This window comes from Molothrus ater, chromosome 2 (assembly GCF_012460135.2).
Source record: "Molothrus ater isolate BHLD 08-10-18 breed brown headed cowbird chromosome 2, BPBGC_Mater_1.1, whole genome shotgun sequence".
Classification (NCBI taxonomy): Eukaryota; Metazoa; Chordata; class Aves; order Passeriformes; family Icteridae; genus Molothrus; species Molothrus ater.
In genome coordinates, this window is record NC_050479.2 from 111,780,743 (window position 1) to 111,803,489 (window position 22,747).

The window sequence follows — 22,747 nt, forward strand, 5'->3', positions numbered from 1 at the left end:
CAATGCACCCACAATGAACTGAGGGCAGAGACATCAAGCCAGCTCCAGAGGAGGGATTTCTGTGTTTTCTCCCCACAGCCTTCTGTACACACTGAAAAACCAATTTTTCCTGTTACCATGGTACTGTTTCATCACTGGTGTCTGAGCACAGTTGTAGATATACAACAGGAAGACACCAAATCCTAGACAGGAAGGTGAAAAAGGGACAAAAATTCAGCAGCTCATCACTGCAGAGACACAGGATCTCAGGAGAGGATTTTAACAGCTACCACTGCCACCTGGCAGAGATAACCTCACCTGAACTCACACAGGCTGGTCCTGGGCCTGTCACTAAGTGGCAGATGATACACAGATGTCACACTGTGGATTTACACAGGCGTGTGACACTGTTTTCTGGAGTGACCAGACTGACCTTCCACTCTCTGACCTTCCACTCCAACTGTCCATTATTTGGCTGACATTAAAGGGGTGAGGAGAGGCAGTGGCACTGTGACAGCCACTCACTCATTCAGTCTGGTTTACTTGGTGATGATAACTATGGCTCCAAATATAAAGACCAATTAAACTCTGACCTCTGGTAGGAGATCAAGGGAATGCTTGACAGATGTGTTCTATTGTACACCTCCACAGATCACCTACACACTATCAACCCAAGCTTTTCAATATTTCCATCACGGATGCACAGATCTGTACACACAAGAGGCACGGTGAGGTCTTAAGGTAAGTTGGGAAAAACTCAGCTTGCTCTCCTGGGGCATCTAGGGTTGAAGCACTACAGCTGGCTCCAGGCATGTCAACAAAAGTCCCTGAAAGGCCCATTCCACTCTGCTTTTCTCCTCTAGCTGGAATGGCTGCTTTTCTGACCTTGACAGTGAGCTGAATCATGGAAGCCACCACTGAAAGCAAACCCTGAAAATAGGGAAGAAACTGATCTTGCTCAGCACACTGCTCAAGGGAACTTAAGAGAAGCAGAGCGAAGCACACACACCACAGAGAAGGTAGGTCCTGTTAGTGGCAGCACCAGGTCAGACCTGATTAGGATGACTGTGAAACTGCACCTCTAACTGGACAAGTGTTATTGGGCACACAAAAAAATCTCCTAAACTGATACGTTCAACACAGTGCTTCTTGACAGCCTCACAGGTCAGAAGAGTGGGATGAGGACTGCAAAAATCACAGGATCTGATGTCTTCTGGGTGTCTGCTGTTAAAAGACTCTGTCTCAAGTGTTCATTTTGCTGCAAGTTTTTTGTTTTATCCCTTAAAAACAAGGGTTCTGCCTTTCCATAGCCCCGCACTCTCTGCAGTCATTTACGCCTGTGTAACGTGTGAGCAGTGTGGGTGTAAACATTACTATTCTGGTTTGGTAGCATTTGCCACCCACTTTGCCTAGGTGTGAATGACTGCACAAGGTGCAAGGCAATGGTGACAGCACTGCAGGGACTGTTTTACATAGCTCTTACACCCATAGTAATACAGCGCATGGGAATGAAGAGACAGCAAGAGAGCAGGAGGAAAGATGCATCAGGTATCTGCTGAAAAAGCAGCCCGACAAGAGGCCTCACCAAGCACAAGCAGCTCCACTGATTCTTCATTCTTGCCCTCCACATCATCTGGTGTGATAATAAGGCAGTAATAGAGGCCACTGTCTCCCCACATCAACTTCCCTATTTGCAGGTCTGCATCTGGAAGGCAAAAAAGAAAAGTCAGGTTTTCCCTCCAACACTTGCAGGAAGAATGCACTGGATCCATCTCTGTGTCCCAAATCCATTTCATTTCCTTTCCAAGAAGAAGATTTAACCTCATCCAGAATTTATCACAGTATTCAGGAAAAAAACAACAGGTCAGGACTTCTGGCTGTAGGTGGGAAATCAGATAATGCTGCAGAGGCAGCTCACCCTGCAAGAGCACAAGGGGTCACTAATGTCTTTCTGTCCTTCCTGTCACCTAGGGCATGGGTCCCAACACTATTCCTGTCATGAAAGAAGGGCTTAGACACAGTGTCTCCTCACAGCACCTCAGTCATTTGTGAAGAGGCTACACAGAGACAAAGGAAAACGCTCCTCTTGTGAGGCTGATCACATGCTCTTCACACCAAAGAGTCTCCACTTCTGGCTAGGTGGTCTCCCCGGTCAATCAGACACTTTGTACTTTTGAGGGACAAGGTCTCTCACACAGCCTTCCAGACAAAAATGTTTAAGGACCCTGCCATCCCTTATCTCCACCCAACCTGATTTCACCCCACAGAAATCTCTTCCTTTCACTCTGCCCAAAGCTGTGTCAGTTTAGGTTCATGACAGGGTAAGTCTGTGGCTGAGCAAACATGAGGTCTGGGATAAGCTTGGTATTTCAGAACTAAGAAAACAGCAGTGGCATTTGCAAGGAAGAAAAAACTATCCTGCAGAGACTGAATTTGTATCTCTTGCTGCCACCCCTTTGCTAAGGAAAACCTATATACACAGCAATATGCAGAAGTCAGGAATAAAAAGCTTCCACTTCATGGAAGGGAAAAAAGAATACTGTATTTGAGGACCTAGAGTTAATTGAAGGGAAGTGCCAAAGGAAATTACCTTTGGGTCTAGGATTGGTTGGCTGAATCCTAAATGTCTGACATACAGACATCCCTTCCCACAGCCTTTTCTGAGGGATTCAAGTGAACAATTACTGTCAGACTCCAGTGTCCCAAATTGCTGAGGGTCCATTGCAGCCCCCACCAAGCATCCCTGGGGTAGGAGAGTTACCATGGACAATGCTGACGTCTCTTTCCTTGTAGAAGTCTCCTATGGTGATGGCAGATCCCTGCTTGGAGGCCACGACACGGACTGTCCTCCTGCTGTCCACACAGTCCAGGTAGGGATCCCAGTCCAGGTTCCTCTTGCTCATTGTTTGCAAACCAGAAGTCACCATTCCCAGAGCTTCTCCCATCCTGTCCTGGCAGTAGGATTTGTACCTCCACTGTACCACAGCTGGTTGGGTGGAAGAAGTAGAGAAATGGCAGCGAAGCAGAGCAGGCTGGAATAACATGGCCACCTTCTTCTTCTCAGGCACGGTGACCTGCAACCCTTCCACCTCAGCTAGAAGACAAAAACATGAGTATCATATGTCTTGGCACTGCTTGAAGAGGGAGCTACTGCATTTTGTCACAGCATTATTCTCCTCACATACATAAAATTGTCCATCTGTTTCAGGTGCTAGGGAGCAACACTCCTCAATGTATGTAAGCACGGATGTTGGCAGCAGAAATAAGTTTGCTTTTTCATAGCTTACAGTCACAAGGAAAAACACAGCATGATAGGGCTGAAGGCTCAAACGTACCATCCTTGTGCTATAGAAGCCCTAACACAATGGTGTGATGATTCACAGCTTCTGGGGCAGGTTCAGACATAAGGAAGAGGTATTTTAGGGATGGCCATGCTCCACTTGTGCAGCAGGTCAGCCAAGGGGCCAGATCCATGGCAATCCCACTGCAGAATAAGTCACGTCCATCCCCGTTTCAGTGGCACCACACCTCCTCTTTACAAGTCAGGCAACACACAGTGCCTGGACCAGCACATTCTGCACTGGTGCCCAGTTAGTGCTGCCTGCTCTGCCAAACTCCAGAGATGCACAAAGGAGCGGATCCAAATCACACAGCTCTTCCCAGGGCTGGCAAGTAGCACTGAGACAAACTGCTCCACGTGGGAGGTGTGGAGAAAAAGGGCCCAAACCCTCAAGTTTTTCACATTCTCAGGGAGGAGAGGAATCTCAACGTGTAATGTTTATCTAGCAGCTGACAGGGGAGCTGCAGCCTGGACCTGATGCATCAAGGCCCCAGAGAAGATGCAGGGGACTGCTATTACACCCTTGTGTAGCTGAGGGACAGTCAGTGAGCAATGTCAGCCTTCTAGAGAGTGAGGCCCTCCATCCACCCACAGGGATTTGGCCAAAACTCCCCCAGATGCCCTTCATTGCTTCCCTCCTTGTGCTGCAGGCAGCAATGTCTGAGAGCACTCACACAACACCAGAAAAAGGGAATCGGGCTCAGTATGGAAAATGTTGGTGTTACCACACCCCTCACCCAGAGCAGGAAGGAAACAGGGAATACACAGGGAAACAGGGAAAAAGAGGAAACACAAGGAAACGTTCAAGACAACAAAGCAGAAGAGAAAGTCTACACAACATCTGCAGAAAGGACTGGTGGACTTGGGGAAGCTTAGTGAGGAATGAAAAGACTGAGGACAAAGAAAGACTTCCTGATATCAATAAGCAGTAGAAGAGAAGTGAAAATGCAAGAAAGAAGAAAAAAGAGTAAAGATAAAGTATCAGAGCAAATATAAGAAGCAGGATGATGAGCAAGATGACAATCAGGAAGCTCTCATTCAGTTGGAAGAAGCTGGAGAAGGTGTCTCAGCCCAGGTCAAAGTAAGTACAAAGGGCTGCAGTCAAGGTTGCAGGAGATTCAGAAATGATGCAGAGAAGAGAGGAAATGGAGTCAGCAAAAAATAACCCACCCACTCCAGAAAGCAGAGATGAAAAGGAGATGGAAATTGGCAAAAGAAAGTGAAATGACAGGAGATATCTTTAGAATGGGGACGGGGGGGGAAGGCACAGACTAAAGCACTGGAGCTTGAAGCAGACAGAGAGCAATAACTGCATCAACTGTATACCAGCAGGCATGAAGAGACAAGGTCAAGCTGGAGACAGCTGCAGACCTGAGAAGCCAGAGCGAGCAGAGATTGCATGATCAGGATTCAGAACCAAAGGAAAGTGAAGAGGCTGATAAAACAGTGAATATTAAATTCAACAAGTTATCACTGTCTGCAGTGATACACTGTCTGCAGTGAACTGTAGAGCACAACGAAGTCTATAAATCCCAGTTGGAAATGGAAAACACAGCATGGACAGAACCTAGGGGAAAGCTAATTTCAGAGAGGCAAGGTGGTCACTGCTACTAACAGTTACTAATCTAAACAGGATTTCACCTTGAGGACTACTATGTGAAGGCTTGAGGAACACAAGGGTGCTCTGGCACTTGCACAGAAATGCTGTGTTATGCATATAATGAATGCACATTGTGCTTGTGCCATGTGGAAGCTGCACAGGAGGTTTTCAGTTTTGCCAGAAGTGCCTGGACCCAAATCCAAACACTGAAGTGTGGCTGCTCTCCAGAGTACCACCAAGCACAGCTGAGGTCTCCCACAGGACAGGCAGGGAATGAGGGAGCTCCTGCACTTTCCTGAGACACAGGCAGAGAGATTATTCAGGAAGTGGCAGGTGGGACATTCCTGCCAGGCTTCCTTTACCCAGGGACCATGTGGCACTAAGGGAACGCCACCACTTGCTTCTCAAGGTGAACCAAATGTGATGTCTAACCTCACCTCTCCAGAGATTCACACTTTCTGGGTTGCATCTGAGTGCAAGAAACATGAAGAACACCTTGAAAACCCAATGGGTCCATGTCAGACCAGTGTCTGGCAGCTCCACGACCCCTCAGAGTGTGAGGCCAAGGCCAGCATGTGGCATGAGCTGATCAAGTGACTCATCACGTTACCTCAGCTTCAGGGATAAAACAGTGACACACTGAATATTTAAATCTTTCCCTTGTGAACCAAGGGTACGCTGCTTAGAAAACACAGTGCTCTCAGCTAACCATGCACCACAGCCCTCCTTCCCCGTTAATGAGATTAATGAGTTTGGCAAGCCAGGGACTGCTTTAATAAATGATTAGCTGAGCTTTAGCAAATTCTCATCTGACTAACTTTCCCCACCCTACCCCCATGTGAATGTCTATATGAAGAAAAGAAATGCAACTTTTGGGAAAATACAGGAATTCTTTTTCTACCAAAAAGCATTTTGGAGATGTGCAGAAAATTATCTGGCACGTTCTATATCCTTTCCCAAGCTCTTTATTAACTTCTTAAGTATTATTTTCGGATTCCTTCCAGGAATAGCATTTAAGAGCAACAGAGTGCTTCAGATTGGGAGACTGGAGCAGAGGAAACTTTAGATCTATTTAAGTCAAATTATATATAATTATATATGGCTGAATTGGGAAATTATACACCTGTTACTTCCTCTGCCAAAAAAGAATTACTGGAATTGATTCATGCAGTATGTCACTGCTGTAAGAGTGTCCACCAAAAAGGCCAGCAGGATGTTTGACTGCCTGAAGACAAGATGGTGGCTTTACACTGATCAGTTATGTCCAGGCATAGGAATTATAGGACTTCCTCCCCTCCAAGAAGAAACTGCTGACCTGAAAATGTAGTGTAGCCAAGACAAGAAAAGCTTCAGATGTATCAGAGGGCAGAACTCTGAGTTGTTAATAGAGCAGAGAAAAAGAAGAGTGAGATATGTGAAAATTATGAGAAGCTTAGTGACAGCATCATGGTAGCTCTTTGTCTAGTTTAATATAAATAGGACTAAAAAGAAACTGAATTGTGTTGTGCTATGTTTTGACTGATGCAGACAGAGTAAAATTAGCCTTTACTTCAAACTCATGACGGAAATGCAATTCCTGCACTCTAGAGAAGGAACCTGTTCATTGTGAATTTCACAATGTTTCAAGTTCAACAAGAATAAAATCTAGCTCCTGGGAATCTCCTGACTACATGACTGTTCTGCTTTCCTCCCTTCTTGCTCTCCTAAACCCAAAGAAAAAGGTCTGAAAATATTAATCAATTGCATCTTATAAAGACAGTTATCCTTTCTCTTAGAAAATAAAAAGAATCCATGATTTTTTCTGTCTGTACAAATATATACACACACACAGACTCCCGGAGAAAGAGCTTAAAAATAATCACACTTCCGAAATATAATTGTATGGGGTTTGTCTCTTTCAATTGGCAATGTGCATTTGTCTCCTTGCTCTGATTCCTTTCCTGAACTATCCTCAGATTATGCATTCAAACTATGCAATCAACACTACACACAAGCTACCACTAATACATTTCACTGGTGATTAAAGAAAATTCCAGGAAGCGATTACAGAGGGGATATTTGTAAGGGCGGGTTTGAGCCTGGTGTGCCTGATCTTCCTAAGCCCCTTCCCTGAGCAAGAGAGAAGGCAACTGAGAGGTGATAACTGAGGCTTTTGCTTTGCCACTGACCTCCAGAGAAGCCTATGCCTCCCTGAGATGAAATGAAGATTTAACTTCACTATACAGCCTCTAGGAATAGAATCACAGAATGGTTTGGGTTGGAGGAGACCATAAATATCATGTAGTTAGAATAAAATTGATCTGAAGCACCAAACCCTGGAAGTAATGGCAAGGCCAAATTCTGTAGCTCAATGGAACATGTCTCAGGCTGCATCCCTCTGGAGCACACAAGACTCAAGTCCAAGTGAAGGAAGGCAGCACACATTGTTCTTCAGGTCAGATGAGTCTCCCTATCTGTTCATGCATCTCATCTCTTTCTTCGCAATTATTTGGCTCATGCTACTGCTTGCCTGAGGTAGTACAGCTGATTCTACGAAACTACAAAAATTGCATCCCCCATTTTCATGTTCCTTTATTGACAGGAGTGGCAGTTGTGCACACAGCATAATGGAAATCACTGGGTCCTGAACCAGGCACCTCAGGAAAGCTACTCCTAGACTTACCTCAGGGCTTTGCCAGAAAAGCATCCGTTCCCTGGTAAGAGACAGTGCCCTCAGGGTAGCTTATACCCCTTCCAAATAAAATTAACTATTGGGCAAAGGTATTGTTGGTTTTGGTACCTTGGGTACTATGCAACATTTCAAAGTGCTCTCTCCCCCACTGCTGAATTCTGGCACACCATTTATACTTTCATATATGGATCAAGCTTGAATCAGGAAGGGCAAGATCTGGGCTTTGAGACCAGAAAGTCAAGAAATTATAAAGAGATGTGTAAACAGATGAATGGAGAGCCAGTGAATAACTGAGATTATATTGTTCAGGTTCTTGCCTACTCATGTTGGACTAAATCCAATCCATGCAATTTATCAGCAAAAGCCATCACCATCAGACTGTGTCCAGTGCTTACGGGAAATTAATTGGATGTCTTGGTCTGGTTCCTATCAGACTTGTGTTCGTCAACTTTTTTTGGAAGCAAGAAACCAATGCCTGAACAAGTCAGCTGCAGCTGAGGTGAAAGCATGGTTCTGTTTTCAACAGCTCCACAGCAAAACCAAGAATTTCAGCTCTCCAGCTACTTAACCTGGAAAGGGGAAAACCCAAAGCAGCTGCAGAAGAGCGTGGCCTTGAGCGCCCAGCACTCATAGCACAGAGCCTCAATACAAAAACACTCCATGTAGGACAGCCCAGGCTGTGCAAAATGACAGCAGTAGGCATTGCTCTTCCCCATTCTCTGTGGTGCTCTCCCCAGGCACCCCCTGCCCCTCACTTCATTCTCTTCATCAGCTTCCCTGTGCTTGTTACACTCCCTTACCACAGCCCCTTTCACACATTCACAAAAGTCACCCTGCGTGCTCTCAGGTGAATTATCTCAGCTCTGGACACCAGATCAAACCCACCCTGTCTTACTGCTGTCTGAAACCCGTTACAGTTGTCAGATGCCTCCTGATCTAGACTTGGTTCAGCATCCCAGAAACCATTCCCAGAAATATCACTCATCAGAAGCCCGAGAGCAAAGCAAAGCAATGTGAAGAATCCCTCCAAGCCTTGTAACACCAAGGCATAATACCTGTCCTTGGGATGGCATTGGGATTTCCACTGCTGCCAGTCTCACTCAAGGTGACCTCACAGGAACACAAAGTAAGAAAAACATGAGATTTCTTCCCAGTTATGCTACACTTGCTATGCTCTGTGAAGCCAGGCAAGGGAAGTCAGATGAACACTTTAAATCAAGACCAGTAAAAGAGTGCAACCATTTCCCTGCCTTCCCAAGAAGTGTGGTCAGCTGGTCACAGAAACAGCAAAGACACAGCTGTGCTCCAGCATGCCCCCTCTGCCTGCCCTCCTGAACTGTGGCTGGGAAAGAACAGGTACAGCAACAGTATACAGGGACTGAGTGCTAAATTACTGGTGGAAAAGCACTTATCAGAGAGAAAAGATCTCATTTTAACACGGACAGTCTTCTAATTGTGATTTTTCCAAGCTTGGTCCAAGTTGTGAGGCAGGAAAAATTTGATCTGCTTGTTCTGTACTAAAACTGAAGTTCAGTAGCCAGCACAGCACTATGTTCTTGTTTCAAATGCATTAGAAATTACAGCATTAATAAGAAAATGGTAAACACAAGGGGAGGATTCATTCCAGAATCAAGCTGCACTTGGTAATTTACAAGAACAGGCTTTACACAGGGACTGAGGATACTTGGCAAATTGTGTCTTCTTTTTATAGAATGAGAGCACAGCTCCACACATATTTTAACCCGTGTGACCTCACAGGAAGGAATAAAGAACGACCTGCTCTTCATCCATTTGCTGTTGTTATTAAAACACTCGCTTCAGGCACGTGGGAGAGCAGGACAGGAGGGGGAGAAGCCAAACCAAATCCATTGTGCCTCACACAGGATTTTTTGAAATTGCCCTAAGAACTCACAATGTGCAAAACCAAACAAAAGATAAATGCAAGAGCCAAAAATTAAAGACAAACAAAGGACAGAGAGGAATTACTGCTGGGAGGAAAGGGACTGAAAGTGCTGATTAGAATTTTCTCAGCCCACCTCGAGGGGGGAGGAGGGGAGGGAAGGGAACCAGAGCTGGTCCCTTTTGTCTCCCTGCTTCTTCCCCATCCTGCACTCTGTCCCCTGGCCCCTCCACCTCCCAACCCCCACTCCTCTTCCCCAGAGTGGAGTGTACCACTCTGGCTGAATCAGGGCTCCTTACCTTGATGCAGACCTTTCATTCCTTCGCACAGCCACTGGGGAGAGGAAAATCTCGAATCCATGTTTGCTAGCTAGCCCCCTCCTCCTTTTCTGTGCACACACACACACAACACACACCTTGGCTTATTTGCTTTCTGATTTATGGCTGGGCAGCAGCGGCAGGAGGCTGGAGGGGAGCAGGGGAGCACGGAGTGCCTCCATCCCTCAGCACACAGCTATGGATAACCTGTTGCCTGCCGGAAGCCTGTGCCTGCCAGCTCTCCACAGCACCAGCTGCACGCAGCCCTGTCTCGAAACCACAGGGCTGGAGGAAACTGGAAGGTCTTCCCACTGCAGCGGTACCTCTCTCTCTCCCTCTCTCTGCATTGACCCTGCGTGCTCCAAACACTGCTCGCTGCCAGGAATCGTGAACTGCCCTCAGTGGAAGGAGAAAAGTGTCAACAGCCCGGTCTTTTAGCTTGATAAAAAAGTCCTGATTAGCCTGACATGTCCAGATAAAGAAGCTCTTTAGAAAGAGGGAGGAATGTAATGTCATGCTCAGCTACACCCCGCACCCCTTTGCGGGTCCTTGGATGCTATTTATCAGCACACCATTGGGGCTAGTAGGAAAGGAGGGGCAGCTGTGGGTGCGCTGGCACTCCGGACCAACTCACTGAAGCGAGATACATTTGGAAGCAACCAAATGGCAGGGAAGGAGGAAGGGAGAGAAGGGAGGGAGAATGAGCTGGAAGCTGCTGAAGCCCCAGATGAGGCCGTGAAACCCTGGAAGGGAGCAGTAGGCAGGCACCGGTGTTGAGGATGACTCAGAGTGAAAATGCAAGGAAAGGGGTGGGTGTGTGGTGGGAGAGAGGTGTTATGACTAAAAGCCGAATTTACTGCTTGTGAATCCTAAATCTGAATAGGAAGAGGGAAGAGGCTGAGGTCTTTTTTGCGGGATACATAGGTGACACTGGGAAATATATGCCACTTAACCCAAGTATGTCTGTTTTTCTTCTTTCAGCCTGCCTGGCTAAGTCATCCTACTGCAGCTTTTCCTATAGCCTGCTGCTCCTGCCTGTGCTTGGCTGCTGCACAGGCTCACCGGAGGCAGATCTTGCTCCTGACCTGACACGGCTTTCTCTTTCTCCCCGGCTGCCCCGCCGCTCTCACCCTGCTCTAATCCCTTCCCTCTTCTCGCTGCCCAGCTCTCGGACCCATCCCCTTGTCAGCTTGTCCCCCCTGCCCTCTCCCCATCACTGAGCCCTCTCTGCTCGCCTCTCCGGCTCCCTCCCCCTGCCCTAGGGGGGACTTGCCCGACCTTTTGGGGAGGCGAGAGGTGGGCGGCGGGCTGGCCTGGGGGACAACCCCGTCCTGCGCTCACAAAGGCCTGGCCGCGACTGCACCGTCACGGGGAAGGCCCCCCTGGAACTCTGCCCCTCTGGAAGCCGGGGCAGAGGCAGGGCAGCCCCCTCCTCTCACACCTCTGTTGGACGGCATGTGCGGTCAGGACACCGGGTGAAGGAGAAGTTCCTGCAATTGTTCCCGGCACGGCACGGGAGGAGCCGGGGGTTCGTCGCCCGCCATCCCTCTCGCACCGCGGCCAAGGACACTCCGACACCCCCGGGCCGGCCGCCCCTTCCCCGGGACGGGCGCGCTCTCTGCGCACCGCGGAGGGAAGGGAAGCGCCGGGGGCCGCCCGCAGCTGCCCCGAGCCCCGGGAGGCGCCGGCTGCCCCCCGCTCCCAGCCCTCTCCGCCAAGTCCCCGCAAACTGCACCGCGGGACGCCCCCAAGCAGCTCCCGGCCCCACGCCGGCTCCCTCCGGAGCATCTCCCCAAAACCTCCCTCAGTTTTCTCCCTCAGGAAAGCCGCGGAGCCCGGCGGGCAGAGCACGGCATGGGGACGTCGGGGCCACCGGGCCACCCGTGCCTCTGCTCGCGGCCCTACCTGCGATCCACAGGAGGACGATCCATCCCAGGACGTGCCCATCCATCTTCCCAGTGGTGCAGGCGGCGGCGGGAGAGGCGCGGGGGCGGCCCCGCTCGGGCAGGGCCTCCCCGCAGAGCCGGCCGGGCTGGCGGGGCGGGCGCGCCGTGCGGCTCCGCTCGGCTCCGCTCCTCCCCCGGGCCGGCTCCCCGAGGCCGCCCCCGCCGCTGTCCGGAGAGGGGAGGGGGACGCGGCTTCCCGAAACTGCTTCGCTTCCCGCCCTCCCTTCTTCCCTCCCTCCCTCCCTCCGGCAAAGGCGCGTTTCGGTTGCCTGATGCCGCTCCTCAGCCTACGGGCACGTCCCTCTGCAAGTCCTGCGGCCCCCCGGCATCCCCGCTGATCAGCGGGGCTCTTACAACTTCTCCAGTGAGCGCTCGAAAATGTCCCCCCCGCCGATCATCTGTCCTCCCCAAATTAGCCAAGTGTATACCTTGGGAAATGAGCGTAGACGGTTCCTGTTCTAAATTTCCCTGGGGTTTCCACTTCCACCATGGGCACGGCAGCTAATTATTGTAATTTTAGATAAAGGAGTATCATTTTAGATGAGGAGAGTTCTGTCTGTTAACAATGGGCAGCCGAGTTGCGGGGGGTTAAGTTTTCAAGTTTTCCTGCTAACATGATACTGAAAGGTGATGAGAATTTGTTTGTTTGTTTGTTTTTGCTTTGTTGTGGGTTTCTTTTGTGAGAAAGGGGTCACTACAGCCTTAAATGACATTTTAGAATATGGATGTTGCTAAGAAATTAAACGGTCCTGGCCGCAGCAAACCCACGTGGATACACATTAACTGTACTTAAAACTTTTAAAGTTTCTGTGAAAACTTAATAAGTCAGTGGAATTATTCATGGGCCTAAATAGCTGGCTAAAATAGCATCATGCTTTCTTTTGTGGCTCAGCACCGGCGAGAAGCACAGAGTGCAAAATGGCACTCCCTATTCACAGCATCCAGCACGGCTTCCCTTTGAGTGCTGTTCATCCTCCGGCACTTTTCTTACGGGGTTTGGCTGGTGTTTGTAACCGCAGCTGGGATGCTGCAGGCATCAGTGATCCACATGAGAGATGGGACTAGTCTCCAACTTCGTCTCATCTGGAATCTGCCAAAAAACCAGAAACTATTCAGATTTTTCTGAAGCAAAGTGCTTTGGTGTGTCCTGCTGCTAAAGGCAGGGTGCTCAGGGACGTCTGAAGTAAATCTGCACAAGCTGTTTACATTCTAGCAGGTGTTCTCCGGTTGCTTGTAGATTTCTCGTCATTTTGCCTTTCAGACTGAACTTCTCTACAGGCAAGACAAGCTTTTCTTTAAAAGTGCAAATAAAAAAAAAAAAAGATCAATAATTTCTGAAGGAAAAACCAAACCAGCATGTTTGCTGTGATAAAAAATGTGTTGAAACATCTTTGGTTGTTTTCAGACAGGTGTACTCCCTCTGTTAGTACAGTTAAAATGGAATTAAACAAGGAGACAATCCTTAGGCAGTTGATCTCGTTTTAAGTGTTTTATTTGGAGCTATTCAATGTTATTTAAAAAATATTTTTCACACGGAAGTTTATTTTTATTCAGCATTGCTTTTAAAAAAATACACACCCACCGCAATCAGTGTCCTGATGTTTCTCTGACCTGATACATTATGAATTTAACTGTTTTGCAGTACTAGCTAAAAGTTACTATTAGGAAGTCCCTGTTACACTAAATAATGTATATATGTGCAGCAGTGCTGTTCTTCAGCACACTGATCTGACACCCCACTGCCTTCCTGCATACTTGCAGGTGGAAGTAGAAACTCTCAATAGGGGCACAAATTCAGCCTCCAGCAACATGTGGTTGCAGAAAATTCAGATGGAACTTTGCATCAGCACTGGGCCTGCCTCACCACTGTTACCTATCAGTAGGATATAATCCATGAATGTTTGAACGGGTTGAAGTAAGACTCCTAAAACGTAAACACAAAGCTATTTTTCTCTCCTTCCCCTAACCATTTGTCCTGATAAACATCAAAATTTTAAGTGAAATCCCGGTTCCTTGCCTTTTTGTAACTTAGTTGGCCAGGATTCTGATCCAGAGTTTCCTGAGACAATGCTGATGTTGATATTATCTCATGTGTTTAACACTGGGAGCAGTACAATCCCTAATGCGTCACTATTGTTAGCTACCACTGGGGTTTTTTGGTAGTTGTTTTTTTTAATCTACGCCAGCTTTTGCAAATAAATTTGGCATGCATCACTTTAGCTAAACTTTTGACTCACGACAAAGGAAGGAAAGATTTTCAATAGAAGGAAGCACCATTGTTTTGCATGTAACGTTGGATTTATATCTGCTTTGAAATTCTCATAAATTTACTGTAGGGTCCTTTCTCACTTAATGTGAGCTGTCATTTGTATATGTCCACCTAAAATGGATGCCCAGGCCCTGAATTGATGTTCCAGATCTCCGTAGACCTTTGATCTCCTGATTGCAACATCCGAGCTGGCTTAATAGTTAATGTTGGGATGTTGCCTTTCCTTTTAGCCCAAGACAGAAAGCTGCATGACTGCAGTTAGCCCCACTTCACCTTCACACGGTGGGAAATTCCTATGCAATTAGCCAGATGGCTTCAAGCCACAGCCCAGCAGGGATTCTCTGTCCTTTAAAAAACAACTCACTGGTGGACTTAAACCTTCATCTCCCTCAGTCACTTGACAGCCTTGACAATCGGATGAGCAAATTCCCGGTGTTTGCCCTGGGTAATTTAGTCCCAGGCAGAACCGGAGGAATACCACACTGCAACCCTGTTTGATTTCACTGCTGATCCCGTGACTCCACCTGAGGGAGTTCTCTAAGCCGTGGGATCATGAACAAATTCAGCTGAACAATGGGGAAACAAACAAACAGATTTTTACTCATGCTGTAGCAGCTGCTGGCTCTTTTCTCGCCTTGCCAAGTACTTCATTCCTCCCTCTCTTCCTCGTCTCATCTTCCAGTACCAATCTTTTGTGGTCGTTTCCTCTGCTGATCAGCAGAGTCAGCTTTTTAAGTTACCGCCCCGTGGAACGATTTACACCAGCACCTCAGTCAGCATGACCCATCTCGGCACCATCCCTGCATGAAGATTTTCATGCCGTTCAGCCCCCTGGATTTCCCTTGTAGAAATTTCCATAGAAACAGTGATTTCAACAGCTTTTCTGGGATGCCATGCTAGACTCAGCCATTAGACACTGCTCTCTTGATTTAGTACTGAGATCAGCACGTCGCAGAACTTACTGGGTGACACACCATCAGTTCATAGCGTTTAGTGAGTCTCTTCAGAAAGCTACTAAGTAAAACTTTTCCTCGTTTGCTGCGTTACACTGGAATCTCCTATTAATCCTTGATAGCTTCACAGCAAGACATTGTTGAAATATATTCACTCTCTATGTTGTTTTTTATCCAAGCTGCCTGGTTACATTTGATAGCACAATAATACAGAGCTTTTACGTCCCATTAACATCAGGAGTGAGTGATATGTATATATAAACTGCTATTGTTTTTAATCATGATGTTTGTACCAAGAAATGCTTAGAATATTTAATGGAGAAATTTGGCTTTCTCACTACAATGAACCTTCAAGTCTGTAATATAAATTCAGCATTAGGAAGAACACAAGAGAACAGCATTCTCCTATAGTATTTACTCCTCTGTATAAATTCCTATGCTGCTCCTGACTCATTTTTAGACACCAAAAATCACAGCATGCCTTTGCTACACTTACAGAGTGAACCTGAAATTTTCATTTAAAACACTAATGGCATGTCAGCAATAATGTTTTGTGAAGTTATCACATAGGTAAAGGATCACAAGTGAATCATCCCAGCTTGTCATCTTTTGTGTGTCATTATAGGCAAAAATACACAATGGGACAAACTCTGCTTGCATATCTACAGATAACCTAGGAGGTAACAAGCTGCTAAATCCTCTAAGTTTTTGGCTGCAGAGAAACTGTGGGCAGCACAAATACCTCCAAGGACTTTGAGTTCACAACCTGGACTTTTGTGATTGTTCAATCCAGCCTTCCCAAAATAGGCCACATCGCTTTGTCACACTACATCGATTAGTTTGAACTACAGCCTGTATGTTACAAAAATGAATCACAGATTACTTTGAGTAGGAAGGGACCTCACCCTGCCCCTAATTTAATCGAACTTCACTTTCTAGTACTGCCAAGTCAGAGGGCAAGGCATCCTTAAGGCACTTCTGAAGAGGTAATGGCAGGCTGTGATCAAAGCACCCTTAACATCCTCTCTGGAAGTTCAACAGACTGTTTGTTTGTTTTATTCTTGAGCTAACACCAGAACTGGAGAGAGCATCCCAGGCCCAGCTGCTAAAAGCATGAACGTAGAAGTATTAGCAGCATCATCGTCCCTGCTTAACATTTGTTTATCCTTCCAGGGATGATGCTGTTAGTCCTTTTGATGTAGCATCACTTAAAAAGCTCCTCTTTGGTCAATATCCCACTCTATCACCTACCTTATTAAGTAGTCCTTCAATCTTTGTATTTTTTGCAAGTAACTGCGATGACTACATGTTTTGTTGAAAGCTACCAACAAGTATTTAGTAGTATGCAGCCAAGAAACAACCTAAGAAAGATCTTAATAAGAAGTGTGATTACAATTCCTCATTTAAAATTACATTTTGAGACACCTAAAGCTAATGCTTTAACCAGGGACTGGATGGTCTTTGTATCATAAATCTGCATCCTTGATTCAGTGTTGTGTGGTCGAGTCACATGCTTCATGTGTCTGAGTGCATTACCTTTAGTAACCACACTTAATATCTTTTTGATGCAATTACAAACCAATGTGACAGAATGTATTTGCTGCTAACCCATGTTGATTGGCATTAATTACATTACTTTTCCTTAATTCATTATTGAAGCAAATCCTCTATCAGTGATTCTATTCTTTTCCCTAGGATCTCTGTCAGTCTAACAGGTCTGTAATTACTCAGGTCATCCTACTTAGAGCCAGATCCAAAACAAGACTTTGGAAAATTTTTGGTACCTAACATTTAGAACTCAAATCTAAAAATAAAAACCTAATTCAGCAGCAGATTGAGACTGAAAGCACATATGTCCTGTAAAAGTTGCCTAAAGGCCTACAGTTTTCCTTCTCTGCATACCCAGATAATCCTGAGCACAGAGATGTCTAACAAACACCCAAGGCAAGGCTTTCACACATTTGGGGTGTCACAGCCAGGTCCTTGATTCCTGCCTAAAAACCTGGTCTGATCTGATGTTAAGGATTTCCCAGACTTTGCCCAGGGTACTTGGAACAATGTGATGGTTTCACTGGAGCCCTGGCATTAAGGGTGTTTGAAACTGATGGCACAGAGGGGATGCAGCTGTAGCACACCTGGGCTGCTGCTTGCCACATACCAGGTTTAGTGCTCCTGGTCAGCAGGGTTACAGCACTTGTCCAGCAGGTCCCATGCATCCCACAATTCCATGACTGCAGCCCCCAACATAAATGCTACTATTTCAGAAGAGTCACGTAGGTGAGGTGTAAGGCCCCCTGCACTCTTGCAGTTGTGGCACTGTTCAAAAAGAAACCCAGGATTCACTAAGTCAAAAGGTCAAAAAAGAAAACTGGCAGCTGTAGCTGACTGGTTAAATCATTCACCTGGGGAAGGGAGGCCTGCAGGCTCCCATCCCTGAGATGTTTATGCATTACATGTGGAACAATAATAATTACTGGTCTATACTTTGTATCACTCTCCAGAGAATTTGTATGTTTTTTAATTTCCATAACCAGGCTGGGAAAGAAATCAGCCGTGAGATTATGTGACAAAAGCTTGTCTCCAAAGCACACAAAGGAGTGCAGAGGGACAATGGCACTTCACTGGTTGGCAGCCTAACTAACAGCCTGCCCCTGGCTCGTCCCACACTCACCACAGAAGCTCATCAATGGCCCATTTTCACAAGTCCAAAGAAGCACAGAGACACAATGGCAGATGGGAACCCTCAGATAGGAACTCAGAATAAAGGAAAACCATTCCAGGCTCTTCCTAGGGCTGTCCCAGGAAAGTTTCGGCTCCAGGATAGGCTCCAGGATACAGACTGGAGCCTGTCACGATAAGCCAACACCACAGCAACTTTAGGACTGAGGGGGACTGTATCCTACAGATTTAGGACTCATTAGGGGATGCAAGGAAGAGTGTCGCTCTAGGACATGAAATAAAACGACGCAGACACTGAACTCTCCAAGGTAAAAAAGAGGGAAAGTTTAATTCTGACTCCAACATTTATAGATTTCCAAAAGTGACAGTGAATTGGAGGATGACAGTGCCACCTCTCCAATGGCACTGGACAAACCAACAGTTCATCAAATTTCTCCTCCTCCATAGAAGAATGCAAAACAATAAGTTAATTACAGAAAGTGTGTGAGAAAGTTCGTTACAAGAATGTAAACACCAGAAAGCTTAGAAAAACTTAAAAAACCAGGGCGACAGAAGAGCATCTCAGGATTGCATAGCACTCCTCCCTCGTGGGATGCTTAGAGAAAGAATCAAAGGCAAAGAAAGGGAGAGATCTGGGTGATTTAGGAAGGAATAGGTAAGATAAATAGATGGATAAGGGGATAGAAAGAACCAGTTGGTGTGAGGGAGTGACCAGGATTACTGTCCCCTAGAGCAGACCAGCAGCCCTCATGTCAGTGGTGCCAGGAGGGAGGGAGCGTGACAGTGTTAGTCACAATCCAGGTGGACTTGTTTTTGGGAAGGTGGTGTGCCCTGAGAGCCAGGGAGGGGGAGAGGATGGCTCATCCCTACTGGGAAAACCGCAGCAGGAGCTGGGTTAGGCTGGGAATACACACTTGACCTCCCTTCACTTGGATCTGGGAGTGTGGAGTTGCATCAGCCTCGCCTCTCCTGGGCTGATGGATCTGGCCTGATTCCTCCAACATAAACACCAAATATTTCCCTTTGTGGGGGAGTGCTGTAGTCCCAGAGCAGCAGGTAAGTGGGGAACAGCAGATGTAGTCACTGCCATGCTTTGTAGAATAACGTTGGTCATTCTTTCTGACAAAAAACACCCTTCAAGGAAAGATTATAGCCTTGAATCCTGAATGAATGCAAATACATTACTGGCAGAAAATTTCCAGTTAGTTTTTCTGTCCCTATAGTACCAGGGTACATAGTCCCTATTTTGAGATGCTGGCAAACTCCATGCATTGATGGAAAAGCAAAGGCTGGCAGAGGAGTTCTCTGGACCATTTATACTGATTTTGTAAATTCTGGAGCTGTGTTTCCAAAGCCAGGTACAGAGGACTTTTAAGTGTTGGCACATCAATTAACTAAATTAAGTGCTTAAAAGAAACAACAACAACAACAAAAAACCCAAGTAATATATAAATACTGGCATAACACTGTTGTTATCTGCTGGAAGGGCTCCAGTGGTACAAATGTTATTTTCAAATCAGTGTAAATGGTCCAGCAAAGTCCTTTGCCTGCTAATTAAACAGCAGGCAAATGAAGATTTAAAACATGAGTTCTTCAGAGGCACTGGGCTCTCCTCAGGGCCCCGGGGAAGAATACTGATGGTATGATGCTCTGAAGATGATCTGTTCCCTGTTTTTTTAATCTGACCCCCACCCCACAGAGGAAAATCCTTTCTCTCTCTACTGCTTATGAATTTTATTTTCCAACCACACCTCTAGCCCTAGGAGAGCTATCACTGGAGCCTTGTGTTTTTCAAACAGTTGATGCACACATTATCTGAATTTCTTTAAAAGGAAGGGCTGCATAAGGGTGGGTCCCAAAGCTGCACATGAGAGAAAAGAATATGATGTGAAGAAAAATAAAACACAAGCGCACAGATGCACTCCTAGCAACGACTCTTACAGTAATATAACAGCAAACACTTGCCTTTCTGCCTGAAAGAACTAGGCTCTGTGCAGATGTTTATATTTACAAGATACAAGTCATTTCTTGCAGTCTTTCCTCAGAGACTTAGCATTAATGTATCTGGAGCTAGACTGGAATATAAATTATTTTCCACAGCAGTAAAAGTGACTTTAAAAATGCTTACCTTGAGGTTACATAATGATTTTCTACATTTTTAACAATGTGATTGACTCCTCCTGTATGTTTAACAGCAAATTTCCTAAGTGGAACACAAACCAAACTGTTTCTCAATATTTGAGCAGGACAGAACTGCCTCCAGAATGAGCCAGCATTTTTTAACCCTCAGAGAAACCAGCCACCAGGGAGATGCAAGAGCATTCTGGTCTGAGTTTACCTTTCAGCAGTTCCAGCATTGACAAATATAATCAGCTAAGTCAAAGGTTTAAGGCTGAACCTCCTTTAGAGCTGAGCAGACTTACCCAAAGATGAAAAAAAGTGGCTAGATTGAGGAAAAGAGGCAGATTTTTCCAGTGATTTGGAAATGCATAGATGTGTTTCATCGCTGTTTTTATCCTCATGTCTAAGTTTATAGCAAATTCAAGAGGATTCTGGGATGGAGAATTGCAAAGCCTCTTCCATGTCAGTGCTGCACCATTTATTTTCATGGAGACTGGATAACTCCACTGAAGATGGCTGCATGAGAAGCAGATGGATGCAGAAGGAGATTCCCCAAAAGACGGGGAACAGCAAGGAATGTGGGAGACATCACATGCCCTGGCCAAGGAAAATCAGGCCAGAAGTTAATCAGGGCCTATGCCAGTATTGCCACTCCAGTAACCCTTCTGGTGTCAAATGTAGGGTCCTCTGTTCCAGACAACCAGATTTCTGCAAACTGATTAAACTTTGTTTTAAAGCCAATTGTGATTATTGACCTGCTGTGATTATTGCCCTGCTAGCTTCTCTTTATTTGTTTAATTTTTTTTGCTATGGCCATTGAAGATCATTTGATTTTTTGAGAGATCAATAGAAAGCTTAAGGCAGGAAGCAACTCTGTGCCACTTATCAAGATGATGCAGATCAGATTATTTCCAGCTTTTATTTCATCTGAACTGTGGTTCCCTATGCAATTTCAGTGAAGGAAGTGTCAGTCATGTCAATGAGATAGATGAAGGGAAAAAGCCCCAACAACCACAAAAAGCAACCAAAACCACAAAAAGAGAGTCTGAACAGCAGCCTCAGTTTTGTGTAACATGAACTCCCAAATAATTTTTAATAAATGAGTTTGTCCTTCCAAGTGCACACATGCCCACTCACTTCCTCCACTTTCCTGCCATATATCTCAAAACTAAACCCAGGGCTCTCCCCTGAAGTTGATCTCTGCTTTCTCCCCTTCTCCTTCCTGAACCTGGTGCAAACTCATGTTCCCATTGGGTATTTCTTATCCTTCAGCACCCAAAGAACATTAAAAAAAATTAAGAAGAGCAGCCATGCCACACTCTCATCAGGACCTGCTGTGAGGTTGTTGTCCACAAAATTCAGATTCATCTATGTGCTTTGCAATAGGCCAATAATTGCACACTTGATAGAGACATTGATTATTTACTTATTTTGGAGCTGCAGAAGCCTGGGTGCCTGGTGGTATTTCATAAATCAAGCACAGCCCACTGGGCTTTCTATGCCATTACTTACACACAAAAATGTTGTTAGTAACCTCCCAAGTACGATTGGTAATAATTACCATACAATTACATAGTCCCACCAGACTCCTATGCATGCTCAGGGGAAGGATCTTCACCTAGACAGGGATCTTTTTGACCTGGAGGTGTGATTTTTAATATTGCAATGAAGGTAGTTAACATATATCCAGGTATGTTTATGAGGCACCTGGATCTGACACTGGATGATGTGGTTTTGTGGTTTAGGGGTTACAGTGATAGTGCTGAGTTAGACTGGTTCATCTTAAAGGTCTCTCCCAACACTGATTTTAGAATTCTGCAGGATGCACGGGCCTTAAACTTTTTGCCAAGTTGGCAATATATACATCAACACTTTGATTTACTTCATCCATAGAGCTTGTTTGCTACAGAATGTCCTTGACTAAGGTGCGCTAACCACTTAGCTGGTTCTACTGACATACAGCATCTCGTTTTATTTTATGAAAGACAGGAAATCTAGGCTGGGTATTAGAAAGGAATTCCCTACTGTGACGATGGTGAGGCACAGGAACAGGTTGCCCAGGGAAGTTGCCCATCCCTGGAAAGTGCTCAAGGCCAGGATGGATGGAGCTCTGAGCAACCTGCTCTGGCAGAAGTCATCCCCAGAACTACATCATCTCTAAGGCCACTCCAACCCCTTCACATTCCACGGTTCTGTTCACATTCCATAGTTCTGTGATCCTTGGGGCTTGCTGGCCGCTATCTGTCCCACTGATAACTCTACTTTATTGCTGATGTGAAAAACTTGTTTTTAAAATTTTAAAAGTTTAATAGTAATAAAATGGTTATAAAAATAGCAATATAATTAGAGTAATAAAAATTTTGGACAATTTGAATTAGGACAATATGAGACAATAGAAACACAGAGTTATGGACATCCGGGTACCTTTTTCTGGGCAGCATAAGCCGAAAAAGGACACACGTTAACAGAGGATTAACCCTTAAAAACAATAGCCTGTTGCATATTCATACATCTCATACCTGATGCATAAATTCCATTCAAACACAGGATTCTGTCTGGTCAGGGTCAGCTTCTTCCTCTGAATCCTAATGGCGCTGTCCTGCCTGAGCGAGGCAGGAAGAAGTTCGTTTCTCCTGATAATGGGGCAACAAATTCTCTTTCTCTGAAAGATTTAGGCGTCCTTGGCTGCTATCTGGCGCGAGTCCTTTCTTTAGGAAAAAAAAAAAGTATCCTACATAGCATAGTTTCTATTTGAACATTTTCTTATCAACGAAAACTACATTTAACACACTACTTAAGAGAATTAATACAGCATCACTTTCTAACACAACACATATACTATTCATTTTAATATTTGCGAAAAGCCAAATTATAAAATACGCATTTTTCACAATGGAAAGGAGCAGACGAAGCTCAAACAGGGCAGCACGGCCCAAGCCCGGCGGGGCTGGAAGGCGGGGCTGGAAGGCGCC

The 22,747-nt window shown here is 45.8% G+C and overlaps 1 protein-coding gene across 2 annotated transcripts in view; it reads right to left on the reverse strand.

The window, feature by feature from the left end:
- Window positions 1–11,855, reverse strand: part of ILDR2 (immunoglobulin like domain containing receptor 2) — a 40,591-nt gene extending 28,736 nt beyond the window's left edge. The window contains exons 1-3 of one of the 2 annotated variants that reach the window (XM_036393112.2): window positions 11,713–11,846; window positions 2,741–3,073; window positions 1,565–1,684 (exon numbers count right to left, since the gene is read on the reverse strand). In XM_036393112.2, coding sequence (XP_036249005.1) covers window positions 1,565–1,684; window positions 2,741–3,073; window positions 11,713–11,758 — 499 coding nt within the window. In that variant the 5' untranslated portion in view covers window positions 11,759–11,846. Of the gene's footprint in view, window positions 1–1,564; window positions 1,685–2,740; window positions 3,074–11,712 lie in introns of both variants that reach the window. The other variant, XM_054514092.1, reaches the window with a different exon arrangement.
- Between the last annotated feature and the right edge of the window lie 10,892 nt (window positions 11,856–22,747).